Source organism: Xyrauchen texanus, chromosome 50 (assembly GCF_025860055.1).
Source record: "Xyrauchen texanus isolate HMW12.3.18 chromosome 50, RBS_HiC_50CHRs, whole genome shotgun sequence".
In the NCBI taxonomy this organism is placed as follows: domain Eukaryota; kingdom Metazoa; phylum Chordata; class Actinopteri; order Cypriniformes; family Catostomidae; genus Xyrauchen; species Xyrauchen texanus.
The window spans coordinates 9,240,039-9,256,156 of NC_068325.1; the positions used below are offsets into that span (position 1 = coordinate 9,240,039).

General features: G+C 36.8%; 2 protein-coding genes across 2 annotated transcripts; both read left to right on the forward strand.

The window, feature by feature from the left end:
• Positions 1 to 3,108: 3,108 nt before the first annotated feature.
• On the forward strand, positions 3,109 to 4,313 carry LOC127640975 (beta-1,3-galactosyltransferase 2-like; the record flags this gene model as incomplete). Its single annotated transcript, XM_052123713.1, has 1 exon — positions 3,109 to 4,313. A coding segment is annotated over one exon (1,152 nt), but the record flags the coding sequence as incomplete, so codon positions are not given.
• Positions 4,314 to 6,312: 1,999 nt separating this feature from the next.
• Positions 6,313 to 12,088, forward strand: LOC127641470 (beta-1,3-galactosyltransferase 5-like). The gene is made up of 2 exons (XM_052124499.1): positions 6,313 to 6,378; positions 10,433 to 12,088. The coding sequence occupies exons 1-2, from the start codon at positions 6,341 to 6,343 to the stop codon at positions 11,586 to 11,588; spliced, it is 1,194 nt and encodes a 397-aa protein (XP_051980459.1). The 5' UTR covers positions 6,313 to 6,340; the 3' UTR covers positions 11,589 to 12,088.
• The last annotated feature ends 4,030 nt before the right edge of the window (positions 12,089 to 16,118 follow it).

Consider the following 16,118-nt stretch of genomic DNA (forward strand, 5'->3'; position numbering starts at 1 on the left):
CAGTACAAAAAACGACATAGGTACTGCCCACTTAAATAAACATGGAAACAAATGGTAGCTTACTATCCTAACCCCACTTTCTCAGAGCACACCTGTATCAGTTAAAAGGGGTGGGGCAACGTGTAATTCTGAGGAAGCTTTAACAAGCAGGATTTCAGATAAAAGGGCCATTGATTGCCCTGAATCCAAGCACACACTTAAAGAGTACCTAGAGACATGTAGGTAAAAGTCTCCAACCAAAATGGCTGGAAGAGGTGAGCTCCAACTATAAAGTTAGTCTACGATGACATCTTAAGGTACTCTGAAATTTGACAAATATGTACAACGTCTTTACATTGCAGCTAAACAAGTTTTGTTTAAGACTGTATGTTGGATGGCTCTCTTATATAACACACTTGACTCCAATAATCAGCTTGTTAGTAGTGAACTGATTTAACAGCTGTCTTGACTTCATTATCTCTTTAAGCCGTTAATATTAGGCTAGTAGTAGTTATATTAAATTCAAATGTGTTGACAAACAAAAAAATTGTCAACACTTCACAAACACTTCAAACCCCAATTTTTATTAATAAAACAAACAATCGATTATAATTAAACATTAGCTACCTGAAATGTAATTTTTTGGAATCATTAGAATCAATGTGATGACACACAATACACCGTCATGTTGTGTATGAATTTTGAAATTGTAGTATTGTTCCAAATGGAACATTTAACGGTTTTTAACTACACCGAAGCATTCATCGTTGAACAGCTGACGGAAGTGACGTTTCAAACGCACGTTATTTGTTTGCCGCTATTTCTAGCGCATTGGCCAAACTTTTCGAAACATGTTACTCAAATAATGAATTCAAACAGCGTGGGGGGGGGGTCGGTCAAGTATTCAACTCGTATTTGTAAGGTGCTGTCTTTACTGAAGACTCACTACTTGCCCCCTTTTTTTCTTTTTAAACTATTGTTTCGTCAGAAATTCGATGCAGCCAGGTCACTCTGCCCCTCGCGCTACCTATGGCAAGCCGCCAGTACTGCGTGCGCTAGGCTACGTTCGAAAACTTTGGTCTAATTAGTTAATGGCATAACCAACTGCGTGCGTGTGTATGTCCGTTCATCTTCTCCCAATTTGTAAAGCCCAATTCCCAGTACTTAGTAGGTCAACGTGGTAGCGCGGTTACTCGCCTCAATCAAGGAGACGGAGGACAAGTCTCAGACAATCAATCCGTGCATTTTATCACTTGGCTCGTTTTGCATCACAATGTGGAGACTCCGGCTACTTTTCGCGATCCACGCACAACTTTCCATACGCCCCATTGAGAGCAGAACCGTTTACAGCCTTCCCAGGCATAATTTTTCAGCTCTTGGATGCAGTGGCAGTGTCCAACATTCCATGTTCCGTTTTGTACAGTTCAGGTAGTACGTCAACCGGCTACTTGTACACTTATATTAGTTACATTTTCAGTGTAAACATACTATAAAACCAAAAATGCTGTAGATTGCAGAAGTGGTTTTGGTATGCACCTTTAGAAAACAGTCATTGTTGACCTTTTACTGTATTAAATGTTCTTTAACTCCATTTCATGTAATGTTCTGGGTTCAGTATGAGTTAAACTAAATCAATAGTATTTGTGGTGTTGATTTTTACAGAACAATTGAGTGACTTGCCCCTTGTTTATTAAAGTTTCGGCGAGGCATTTAACAATGCAAGTAAATGTAAGTGGGCCAGTAAAATCATGATATATCATGTTCACATCTTGTGGCTATACCTTTGAAACCATGTGTATTTTATCATTACAGTCTAGCCCCATTCACTACCATTGTAAGTGCCCTCTACAGCATTTTTGGGTTTATAGTATGTTTACACTGAAAATGTAACAAAAAGTAGTGTATGAGTAGCCAGATGATGTACTGCTTGAACTGTGTAAAATGGAACATTGAATGTTGGACACTGCCACTGCATCCAAGAGCTGAAAATGTATATATGAATAATAATAATAAAAAATAAAAAAAAAGGAAAGTTTGTAAATTTTTAGCTTGAATCAACATTATGGCACAAATGCTATTAATTGCGCATTAGCAGAGACTAGTCACTTCTATTAAAATAAATTGGAGAAGCTGGAACGCCCAACAGTCAACACTGTAAAAATTGTCTGTAATTTTAACGGTAATGACTGTAAAAATGCCACAGAAAAAGTTAACCGAGTATTAACCGTATAATTAATGGTAAAAATGTACTTTGTTTAACAAGAGAGTACCGGTACATGTCCTTTTACAGTAAATTATTAAAATTGCAGTAAAAAAAAAAAAAACGATAACCAGGCATTCCCACAATTCCCTGCATGACCCATCATATTTCCTTATATTAAATAGAAGCATAACTATTCCTATAAAATATAAGTGATATACACTAGTGTGTTTGTTTTATATTTAATGTGGTTTAAAGTTTATTGCATTATTTTAATTTTACATGTGTTACCCTGATTGTGTTAGTGTGAGTGACACTTGAGCACTGTCTCTACATGTTTATTGGTCATTGTTCCTAGAAGAGCCACTATTGATGAATTATTATTTTTTATTATTATTAAACCATCCCAGCGTGGTTAATTTATTAACATAATGTAACATAATTCTGGCAATCACTGCTGCCAGGGTTTTTTTTTTTTACTTTGCTGATGTAGAAAAAGCCCCACCTTACAGGTAATAGAGCCAATCTTTTAGATGCAGACATCGCCTGTTAATCTGAGGTTTCATCAGTCAGACATGCATTGTGTAAGATGAATGCATTTCCTCCCCCATTAATGATAAAGAACGATCTAAAAAAGAAAATCGAGAATATTTTTGGCCACTGCACCCACCTACACGGACCGTCCTCATATTGGAACATAGTCTGTGCCTGCCATTGACTGCTCTAAAAGACAATCACAAAGCAGTTGTGTGCATGCGTTGAACGAGTTGTATTTGCTCATGGTCAAAAGAGTATACTTTGAAAAGGCTGAGTGCTCGATCGTGTGCAAGACAATGCAAAAGGTATACCGAGCCTTTAAACTCATTCCTTTCTCACAGTAAGGTCATAAAAGGTTTAAGCACATTCAGTCTTCAATGGAATAGTAATACATTTTTTTTGGTCTCTTTTTAGATGCAGTCGGGATACACCTCCACAGGTGTCATGTTAAAGGTTTCACACTGCTGCTTACGTTGACATTCTTAGTGTTTGCTATTCTTTACATTTCCGATTACTCTCTAAAGCATGCTATGCCACATAATATCTTGTATAAAGTGGTAAACCAGATTAGCTCCTATTATGTGGTGGTTGAGATTCCTTCTGCTCGTGATAAAACATTGTATTCAGCAACGTCAATCAAAGCTAATCAACATGTCCAACATGGAGCCGTTCAAACTTCAGTCACTGCAGAATCCACTGTGACCAAACGCATTTCAGTTGATCATGTCGCTTATCCACGCAACTATCATTTTATCCTGGATGAACCTGATACATGTCACCAGCAGAATCCATTCCTGGTCCTGATGGTCCCTGTGGCCCCCCATCAACTGGAGGCTCGGAATGCCATCCGGAGCACATGGGGAAATGAGAGCACAGTCCAGGGAAAAACAGTGATGACATTGTTCGTGGTGGGTTTGTCTGGAGGAGCCGACGCTGATAACGTCCAACAGCAGCTACAGGAAGAGAGTCGACAACACCGAGACTTGCTGCAAAGTAACTTTGTCGACACATATGCCAATCTGACCACAAAGACGATGGTGATCATGGACTGGTTGTCCACTCGCTGTGCTCAAGCAACTTTTGGCATGAAAGTCGATTCTGACATGTTCTTGAATGTGGAGAATTTGATGACCCTCCTGTTGGCACCCAACACACCCCAACAGAACTATATTACTGGAATGGTGATGTGGAATCAGCCAGTCATCAGAAACCAAAACTCAAAGTGGTATGTGGCAGAGGAAATGTACCCAGACCCAAACTACCCCGTATATCTGCTGGGTATGGGATACGTTTTTTCCAACGATCTTCCAAACAAATTAGTTGAAGTTTCCAAGGACATAAAGCCCTTTAACATAGAGGACGCATATGTGGGTGCTTGTCTGAAACGGTTGGGCGTTCAACCCTCAAACCCCCCAGACCCCTCTCAATTCAGATCCTATCTGGAAGAATATAAACGAGACGAATTTCTCAGGGTCATTACGACAATCTTGAATTCTCCGCAGCAGCTAATCGAGTTCTGGCATGATGTAAAGACGCTCTCATGAAGGGAATAAAATTGGTTTTCTGTCTAAATGGCTAAATTGGTTTATTTGGTGAAAGACCGTTATGCTGCATACATTTTGTTAATTTTACAACTTTTTACTTTATTAAATTTCATTAGTTTTAGTCTTTTGCCTTTTATTTATTAAAAAAAAAAAAAATGTTAATGTGCAAGTTGTGTTCCTGACGTGTGTGTGTGTGTGTCCAGAATTGAATGTCAAAGTTACATTTCTTACGATGTATCCTATTTATAAAAATAAAGTACTTTAATCCTGATTGCTATTAATAAGAAATCACATTGCACAATGGATAAATGCCAAGATGCCCATCACGGCAAGTGCAAGTATTTTACTGCTATATATTTGCACCGACAATCCAGCAAGTGTATTTTAACCAGTACCAAGGGCCTTCTAATGTGAGGTTGATGCAACGTATGAATGAAATGCATTTGAATGTACACTCACCTAAAGGATTATTAGGAACACCATACTAATACTGTGTTTGACCCCCTTTCGCCTTCAGAACTGCCTTAATTCTATGTGGCATTGATTCAACAGCACCTTGTGAGGTGCTGTTGAGATTTCTAAAGAAAAGCATTCTTTAGAAATGTTGGCCCATATTGATAGGATAGCATCTTGCAGTTGATGGAGATTTGTGGGATGCACATCCAGGGCACGAAGCTCCCGTTCCGCCACATCCCAAAGATGCTCTATTGGGTTGAGATCTGGTGACTGTGGGGGCCATTTTAGTACAGTGAACTCATTGTCATGTTCAAGAAACCAATTTGAAATGAATCGAGCTTTGTGACATGGTGCATTATCCTGCTGGAAGTAGCCATCAGAGGATGGGTACATGGTGGCCATGAAGGGATGGACATGGTCAGAAACGATGCTCAGGTAGGCCGTGGCATTTAAACGATGCCCAATTGGCATTAAGGGGCCTAAAGTGTGCCAAGAAAACATCCCCCACACCATTACACCACCACCACCAGCCTGCACAGTGGTAACAAGGCATGATGGATCCATGTTCTCATTCTGTTTATGCCAAATTCTGACTCTACCATCTGAATGTCTCAACAGAAATCGAGACTCATCAGACCAGGCAACATTTTTCCAGTCTTCAACTGTCCAATTTTGGTGAGCTCTTGCAAATTGTAGCCTCTTTTTCCTATTTGTAGTGGAGATGAGTGGTACCCGGTGGGGTCTTCTGCTGTTGTAGCCCATCTGCCTCAAGGTTGTGCGTGTTGTGGCTTCACAAATGCTTTGCTGCATACCTCGGTTGTAACGAGTGGTTATTTCAGGCAAAGTTGCTCTTCTATCAGCTTGAATCAGTCGGCCCATTCTCCTCTGACCTCTAGCATCAACAAAGCATTTTCGCCCACAGGACTGCCGCATACTGGATGTTTTTCCCTTTCACACCATTCTTTGTAAACTCTAGAAATGGTTGTGCGTGAAAATCCCAGTAACTGAGCAGATTGTGAAATACTCAGACCGGCCCGTCTGGCACCAACAACCATGCCACGCTCAAAATTGCTTAAATCACCTTTCTATCCCATTCTGACATTCAGTTTGGAGTTCAGGAGATTGTCTTGACCAGGACCACACCCCTAAATGCATTGAAGCAACTGCCATGTGATTGGTTGATTAGATAATTGCATTAATGAGAAATTGAACAGGTGTTCCTAATAATCCTTTAGGTGAGCGTATATTGTCAGTTCATGTACCATTTTTATCAGTTCAACCAGTTACAATGTTAATGTTGAGCTAATGCCATACTGCGTGATGTCTGAAAAAAGTAACCATGATGTAATTTATGAATTAGATGAGGACTAGATTCCTATGTCCAATAAAACGTACAACCCTTTGATTTTGCACCACTTTCCAATGGTCTTGTTAAATATAGCAGGGTGGCAGGATATAGTTTTTCCAGTAAAAAAATCTACAGCTTTCCTGCTCAACTCCTCATTTTCACCGAACACCTGTGTCAGGTAAAAGGGGTGGGACAAAGTGTAATTCTAAAGCAGCTTTAGCTTTCAGTTAGAAGGGCCATTGACCACTTTCATTTCAGACACACTTACCTGGAGACATGGAAGTAAGAGTTTCCAACCAAAATAGCTGGAAGAGGTGAGCTCATCCTTGCTTTCGACTTTTCTTTTAGCATGGAACAAATCATTCCTTTTAGTCACAATTTTATTTAGACATTTAAAGCATATTCCAGTGTTTACCATGATGCCATTGACTTCTATATACATACAAATATATTTAATAGCAATTTCCAAAGCTAAGAAAAAAGTTTCCTGTTATCAGTTAAAAACAATTAAATGATACTGTACTTGAAAGTAAAACATTGTTTTTGGTATTTTGACTCTTCATTGAGAAACATTTTGACACTGTAGCCATCCTTTAACTTGACATAGAAAATATGTAGCTTTTATAACTACACTGAAAAATGACTAGTAAAATGTACTTATTTTTTCAGAAAGTTTTTCTACGCAGCGTTTAATGGTATGAAATTCAGTTATGTAACTTCGTGACTATATTGATTAAAGTGTGTTAGTAAATTTAACAAACATTTCAGTTTATACAATATATCAGATTTGTAAATAAAATGTACATGTTACTTAAATAGAATTTTAAATGAACATTTCACATTCTGAACATATAAACACACAATAAATCATGACATACAGAGGCCTTCTACAGTAAAGCTTATTGCATGCTGTGTGATCTATCGACAATATCACCTTTCATTACTGGCAATGGAAACAAAATACAGATCTGCACCTGCAGACCTCAAAACATGATGACGATAACAACCAATAGAGAATTTTTTGATCATGAAAGCTTGATTTTGAGAAGAAAATGAACTTCAGACTTCACAAAACAATAAAGTTACTATAACAAAATTAACGATAAATACGGTGTTAATAAACTTCTGTAAAAGTTCCTTTTATTTACCAGTGAAATGTATTCAAATCAGCGACTGTATACACTCACAGAAATATTTAAACTTATTTGTGTGATTTATGTAATTTAATTGCATATAAAATTCCCATTCATTTGCATTACATAGTTTTAATGTAAACAAACTAATAAACTTAATGTAATGTTTATATGTCCGTGTAATAAAGCCTATTAAAATGCATAACCAGGTTTATGTATTCAATCTGAATAGAAACTATTAGTTGAAATACATAATAACCAGGTTTAGGGAATAAACCCAATTTACTCTAAATACATCACTTTTATGTACTTAATACCCAATGCATATTAAATTTATAAGCAAATATTTTTCTTTTTTTATACATCATTTTTCCATTCACCCCACTCCTACAACAATAACTACAATACATAGAAAAATAAGTACATGAATATAAATCAGACCATTTTGTTGCACTTAACAATTTATTGTTAAACACAGAATCTTGAAAATAATACAGAACAACTTGCAACTAATGCAATTGAGAGCAGAGTGCAGAGTGGTTGTAAATAATAAAGAACATATGGAAATTATTTTTGTAATTATTAAATCCAAACATTGAAATGTATCTAGTTTAATCACTTGAGCAACTTAACTTTCAGTGCTTGGACTTTTGGTGAAAGCTTGGATGAGTCCAGTTCCAACAGGATTTTTTGGAAAACGACTAGAGGTCCTTGGGGTAGCTTAAGTTAAGCGTGTAGATCAGTCCAAAAAGCATCATGCATCCAAGGGTGACGCTTGTTAGGTTTTGCAGAACTTTCACACCTTCAAGTACCACGGCAACAGCTGCAAAATGTCTGTCTCCTTGACCGGCACCCTCCACCCGAACGGCATAGATGCCCATCGTTGTCTGCCCCAACTCAGCCTCTCTAGATTCGATGTCCTGGTGGACAAAGAGAACAATGAGCTGTGTCACAGAGACCTTGACTTCTGAACACAAAAATCAAATCATCTCATCCTTAAAGCGTTTTGCTTTAAGGATGAGATATAAAATATAACACAGTTTTGATTTATTTTGGATTTTTTTTAGTCACAACATTATTTCCATTTCTGTTATTCCATAGTTTTGATGACTTTACTATTAATCTAAAATGTGAAACAAAAATTATAATAAATAAGTGTTTCAAAACTTCTGACCAGTAGTGTGTGTAATTGCATCATTTTACAGAGGGATACATTTAAAGCTATGCATTTTAAGGTTTAGATATGATGCTTTCTCAGTTAGTTGATACATGGATCAAGGTGCACTATAACAGCTTGACCGTGATTCAATTGTTCAGTGAACAAGTGATACTTTGTGTTCCAGAAGGAGTCATAAAACTTAACATAAACAAAAAAGTGCCAAATTTATAACATTTACTTTGGTTGAAATCTTTGTGGAAAGATTTGACTGGAAACAGGTATTGCATACGTACTTTAACAAGCCTAAAATTATTGTAGCCATAGTTAATTTGTATTAGTAAAAATGTTAATTGTACCTTTAAATAAGCACAACCATGGTATACATCATGCCTCCATGACTTCCAAATGCTTTACTAATAACTTTACTTTTCTGCACAGCTGATCACGGAGCTTGTTTTATTGATGGCTGATGTTTAGGGTGTCTCAAATCAACTGTGACATAATTTATTTATGTTCTCAACAGGACAATTCCCAGAATTCAAGAGGGCAATTCCCTAACAAGTTCTTGTTAGAGAATCTCTTAGAAATGTTGTAATGTTGAAATGTTGATTAATTATGGACACCTGAACCACCTGACACCTGAGTGGATCTGATATTGATCTGGTATTGTTCCACATCAGTGTAGTCTAACAAACGTATAACAGATCAGTTGTTGACATGAGCACTGTTCCCAAGTTGGAAACATGACTCACCATACTAAATAGATTATCATCAGAACGCATATAGATTGTTTGTCATTTTCCACTCAAAACGACCTGTTCATAGTCAAAAAAATGAATGATGGTCACTGTCATGTAAAGGTCTGCGTGGGCAGCTCTATATCTGGTTTCTATCGCCAATAATGCAGGGTGATGTTGTCTCAAGACTATACAGCATGCAATATGTTTTTCTTTGGGAGGCTTCTGGATGTCATATAGTACATAATTAAACATGTTTGTAAAGAAAATTCAAAATGTGATGTACTAATAAGATTTAAGTTTAAGTGCCATGTATATCATATTTTTAAGTAAAGCATACTCAAATGTTTAAGTTAAATATACTCACTCACTCTAATATTATAATATAAAGTTAAGGAGATTTTGCTTAGCTTTATACCATTACGATTTAGTTATAAAAACCATGTGCAGAAACTTGCGGCTCTTGCAAATAAATATTAAATTATGAAGGCCCGGGCAATATTATATGATGTACACATTTTTAAGTAGAATGAACATGAAGAAATCTGGTTTTATTAGTTCACATTACTTAATATAATTGGATATGTTCAATTGAATATTTGGATATGTTCAATTGAAGGTGCGACTCCTCACACATGGCCTCTATAATTTTTATGGAGCAGACTTACTATGATGGAGTCGTCCGCATATTTAATAATGGTCCTATTTACATATTTGCTCTGACACATGTTTGTATATAAAATGAACAGAAGGGGTGAAAGTACACACCCCTGTGGTGAACCTGTAGAAGAACAAAGCTGACCAGACAGAGCTCCATTCACCTTTACTCTCTGTGTCCTGTTTGTTAAAAAATTCAAAATCCAACCAACAAGATTAGGACAAAAATCAAATTGCTCAATAAGACGGTTGGCTAAAATATACGGTTGAATGACTTACCTAAAAAAATTAAAATCCACTTTATGGCAAAAATTGTGTGGAAAACATTTCTTGTTAATAAGGTTGGCTATTTCAGCTACACCCATTACGGACATGTGCGGTCAAAATAAATACATCCATAAAACATTAGTAAAATCTCCTTAGACACACATTTTCAATAAAATGGGCTGTACCAAAAAGCTTGAAACCATCATAAAATTCCACTATAAAATGGTTTACTGAGTCTGGTTGAAAGAAATTGACTGGCTTGGGAAAAAGGTTTGGATTTGGAACTGCAACTGTGAGCCAGTCCCAATTGACCCAACACAAGTGCCTGACCTCATTGATGCTCTTGTGTCTGAACGGGAGCAAATCCACACAGAAATGTTCCAATATTCTCACTATATTTTTTTCTCTTTTTCAGATGCAGTCTGACTCAGAACAGAGCTCCATACAAGAGTCACACTAAAAAAGGACTCTTTTTGCTATTTATATTTGCATTCTTAGTTTTTGCTATCTTTAACACAATGGATTACTCTTTCAAACCAGTTTTGCCCTCTAACACTATGTATAATAAAGTGCTAAACCAGATAAGCTACTATTATGTAGTGGTTGAGTTTCCTTCTGATCGTGAGAATAAAACAAATTATTTAGCACCTCTACCCAAAGCTAATCAACAAGTTCTACAAAGAACCACAACTACCATTGAAATTTCAGTCACTGCAGAATCCACTGTGACCAAACACATTTCAGTTGATCATGTCGCTTATCCACGCAACTATCATTTTATCCTGGATGAACCTGATACATGTCACCAGCAGAATCCATTCCTGGTCCTGATGGTCCCTGTGGCCCCCCATCAACTGGCGGCTCGGAATGCCATCCGGAGCACATGGGGAAATGAGAGCACAGTCCAGGGAAAAACAGTGATGACATTGTTCGTGGTGGGTTTGTCTGGAGGAGCCGACGCTGATAACGTCCAACAACAGCTACAGGAAGAGAGTCGTCAACACCGAGACTTGCTGCAAAGTAACTTTGTCGACACATATGCCAATCTGACCACAAAGACGATGGTGATCATGGACTGGTTGTCCACTCGCTGTGCTCAAGCAACTTTTGGCATGAAAGTCGATTCTGACATGTTCTTGAATGTGGAGAATTTGATGACCCTCCTGTTGGCACCCAACACACTCCAACAGAACTATATTACTGGAATGGTGATGTGGAATCAGGCTGTCATCAGAAACCAAAACTCAAAGTGGTATGTGGCAGAGGAAATGTACCCAGACCCAAACTACCCCGTATATCTGCTGGGTATGGGATACGTTTTCTCCAACGATCTTCCAAACAAATTAGTTGAAGTTTCCAAGGACATAAAGCCCTTTAACATAGAGGACGCATATGTGGGTGCTTGTCTGAAACGGTTGGGCGTTCAACCCTCAAACCCCCCAGACCCCTCTCAATTCAGATCCTATCTGGAAGAATATAAACGAGACGAATTTCTCAGGGTCATTACGACAATCTTGAATTCTCCGCAGCAGCTAATCGAGTTCTGGCATGATTTAAAGACGCTCTCATGAAGTTTTCCACCTTAATAGCTAATTTGGTGGTTATCCGTTTTAATTTACTTAAATGAAAGACTTTTATGCTCCATAAAAGTTAAATGATACACTGACTCGGCAGCAACTGTATATAAAATGCACACTAGGTTCACCCTGTTTTGTTCAGTTACATTTTTGAAACATGTTTCAGGCATTTCTGTGTTTCAAAAAGACCATTTTGAAGGAATCCGTAGATAAAGAAATAAACATTCACGTACCGTTACTGACTGGGGTATTAGTTGTAAATAATTAATTTAAAGACTCCATTAATTTCTTGACGAACGCATCTTTCTGTCTTGAGTTGGTGTATTTTCAATTAAAACAAAGTTTTGGTGGGAAAAGAGCTTTATGGTAGTTACATGTCATCTACTATCCTACTTTCTAGTCAGTTGCAGGTGGTGTTAGGGGGAGGGACATTGTCATTCTAGAGAGCTTTTGATTGGACAAAAATCTGTGCAGTGCGAGATAAGCTAGCTTTATAAGGGATTTCTAACTAAGTTACTAGTGGCTTCTACAAAGAATTGTATTTCTTGGTTTTACATCCTGTTGAGCAAAGTTAGAATTTTCTTTTTATTTTATTTATTAATATTTTAACTTATTAAACCAGAATTATTGTTCTAATTATTGACCTTTGTACTAATCTAACAAACAAATACAGTCCGCCAATTTGTCTCTGTTTAGCACTTTTCATGTTCCATAAAGGTTCCATATAGTCATAAAGCTGTTCAATAAAAACCTTTTACACAGAACCTAAAAATGTAGCTCACAAATAAGTCTTTTTTGTGTATGTGGATGTGGCTTAAATATATTAGCAATGTTTTAGCTTTACAGATTTAAATTTTTAATCTGATATTTAGTGTATTACATAGCGAGGTCCATACTGTAAATCTGACTAAATTTGATTTCCACAGGTGAAAATTATTTTATATAGCATTTTTCTCATTTTCCATTACAAATTTTATTACCAGCATAATAATTTGAATGGATTTTATTCAATCAACATTTTTACATTTAAGTTCTGCTAATACCCATAGGGTTCCCTACCAGAGCAGTTTTATCTTCTGTGTTATTACAGTAAGGAAAGTATCTGATAAACATCATGGAAGTTCTTTTTTAATTTATTTTTTATTATTCTTTGATCTGTTTAATTAAAAAGGTAGGCTATAATGTCCATGGGATCTTAAATGTTAATATATTACATTCTATTACATATTTAAATTTAAGCAACTGTATTTTATTTACTATAATCATGCAAGCTATTTTCTTTTTACTCATTTGACCAGGCGGTAAAAAAAATAAAAATCAACAACAACAACAACAACAAAAAACATTTAAAATAAAAAAATTCAATATTACAGAAATAAATATTGAATTAGTTGTTAAATTGAAAATATCAGCTAAAAAGAGCAACAAAATGTAAATGTTTTTGCATAGATGTGATTTATATAAGCATTTTTTTTCTGAACAGATCACCTGTTTGGACACTGCTCTTAACAGCACCTAACCAGGTTGTTAATCATTAGCGTTATATATTTCATACAAATATATAAAACGGTGTAAAAAGTACATTCAATTTTACCTGGTTCAAGCATGGGTACTGTGCCTAAACTATAGGCTACTCAAGTCATCAGGGTTGGAGAGTAATGGAATACATGTAATGGGATTACATATTTAAAATACTAAATATAAGTAAATTCCACTACAGTTACAATTTAAATAATTGGTAATTAGAATACAGTTACATTCAAAAAGTATTTTGATTACTGAAGAGATTACTTTGCATTTTATTGTCGTTTGTTTAATTTTATATTGTGTCCATTCAGATGGAAACATTTATACATATAAATGATGTGATCCAAATTGCATTTGAACAGCGGTGAAACACTTTCTTATGATGTGTTATATTCATACGAGCAGACAAGAGAAGAAAGTTTGAAGTAAGTTTGGAGCAGAAGAAATAGAAATAAACCTTGTGTAAAAAGCCACAAAAAATAATTGTGCAAAAATGTAAGTATAGTAACATAATTCTTTGAGGTTGAATTGCAAGTGTTTGGTCCCTTTGTATATAGTGTGTCCTTGCATAGGTTAGCTAGCTACATATAAAAATATTGATAGTTTATGTAACAAACTTTCTGTGCAAGATTCTCTTCAAACTGTTGCTGCTTCGCCATGAGAGTAATTGCCCTAAAAGATGAGTTTACATTTATGTACTTGTATGATTCAGGCCTTAGGCATGACATAGCAACCCATGTTTACCACCGGAACATTAAACTTAATAGGGTCATAAAGCTCTCTAAAAAACATGGAAGAACAGATTTAGGTGAGAAGAAATAAAAACGTTAAAGTCTTCAGTGCCATGTCACTTTGCAACAATTTGTCCAGGAACTCACTGGAACTCTGCCTGTTTCTCAGAGAAGACACACACACAGAAGTCTCCATCCTGGTTGGGTATGAAAGTGGAAGGCACAATGAGATTCTTGCCAAGGAGCTGGCAGCAACGAGAGCACACCTCACGCAAGTTGATGAAGGTTTCTTAGCGAGCCACGGAAGTATGCCGCATAAAGAAGTTACGATCCACCTGGAGATTCCTCTGCCCGACAGACTACAACAGTTAATAGGACTGGATATTTCAATTTGATATAAGCCAAATAAAGAAAAGCAACAAAGGATGATCTTTTTCAGGGGTGGGCAAATATTTGCACGCAAGTGATACAAGAAAAAGATTTTATTTAGTTAGGAATCAGGCAGAGCAGAAACTGTTTGCACAACCCACTGGTCAAGTTTCACGTAAGTAAACTGTAATCAACAAAAACAATAAAAAATGGCACCTCATGTCAAAAAGTTTGCCGAGCCGTGATGTAAAAGTAATGAGTGTATGCAAAGAGCTATGAGGATGGGCCCAAAATGCTTGTGTATTTTATGCTAGGTAGCAAAAACAGGACATTGTATATCTTGGGATTTTGTGCATCTCTATCAGCAGTCCATACCTCCTGAGGGACCTGTGTAGGACAATAAGAGATGAGTTCAGAAAGTTTTTGGAGGCAGTCAGAAGAAATAACACATTCTTTTCCTCTCCACCTCTTACATTTGTTCTTTTTTAAACAGTTTCTACAATGGAAGTGTGCAGTGCATTGCGATGCACCAAAACTAGATTGCGTCAATTAATCAATGAATATTGCAGTGTTTCCAACCATATAAATCCCAAAACCAATATGAGCATTATGTGTAAAGTTTTTTTTCACTTTTCCAAAACGACCCATGTAAACAACATTTTTATACCAAATTCTTGAATCAAGTAGTACACCTATTTTACTGTTGCTGAGCTCAAGAGCTTAAAGCTGAGAGGTTTGTGTGTTAGTCATCACGGCACAACATAGTAAGATGTTGGTCACTTACAGTGTAGATGCAGTGTTAGGTTGCTGAGTCACAGCACTAGTCTCACCGCGTAGATGGCGAAGCCATTGTTATGCATGTTTTCTCCAACCTTTCTCATTTTGCGGTGGTTCTTCTGGATCAGACCCACCATGAAACTGCAATCCACTTCATTATCAGCCGGGTCATCATCCACTTCCTCCAGCTTGATCAATAACTGAGGGTTCATCCAGACCTGAACGAGTCTGCAGGGATATGAAAGAAGGTCAATACATACAGTTATACTGAGATGTTGAAATTACCGTTTTAGTTTCTTGGGTTTATACTGTATCATTTGTTGGTTACTTTGGTAGTTTAGTTGAATCTGTTTGCTAGCTATGCTGGCTTTTTATAGAGTTGTTCAGATGTAGTCTCATCAAAACCCAGAATGATCCCAAAAGAATTTGTATTTTTGAGCCATGGGTTGAAAGCTGTTCAATCATGATGCCAATTTGTAGGCCAACCCTGAAGGCTACTTTGCAATGGGTTCCCTCCAGCATGATCACACAGAATATTGACATGTTGCTTCCGAAAGATTATGTAACCTGAAATCAATACTATTCAGCCAAATTATTGACACGCGGCATCCCCCATCAGAAATATTTGCATCAATTAATTGTTGTGTGTCACCGTTTCTTATAGCGTTACCGTGCGAGCAGCCTCCAAGACACCAGGAAGTAATCACGTACACTTAAGATTAAGCACAATCCAAGGTTGCATTTTTGCGCTAAAATTACATTTTTACTCCACTGACGACTAGGGAAAGGGTTGGAGGTTGGGTCAGGGTATAAAGTAAATAAAATATGCATTCTTTTAGACTATTACACCATTGACAACTTAAAACACATTTTGGTGCCACTCTGTGAACATTTAACCTGGAAACTGGGGAAAACACATGCCCATACGTTTAATAACATTTCCAGCTTCAGTGGTTGAATTTCGGAAAAAACAGACAGATTTCAGCAGCAAAACTTTTGAACTACTGTCACCAATTTACAGTGAAATCAGCCTGTTCTCTCAGGAACTTTATTATAGTGGTAAAATAGGGTCTATGGTTAACATTCAAGAGACATTAAACACAGTCAAACCTCAAAAGTG

Bases quoted from the DNA above. Each gene is read 5' to 3' on its own strand.
- LOC127641470 (XM_052124499.1), top strand. From the start codon at position 6,341: ATGGAAGTAAGAGTTTCCAACCAAAATAGCTGGAAGAG. The intron at 6,379-10,432 runs GTGAGCTCATCC...TCTCTTTTTCAG, and splicing joins AACCAAAATAGCTGGAAGAG to ATGCAGTCTGACTCAGAACA.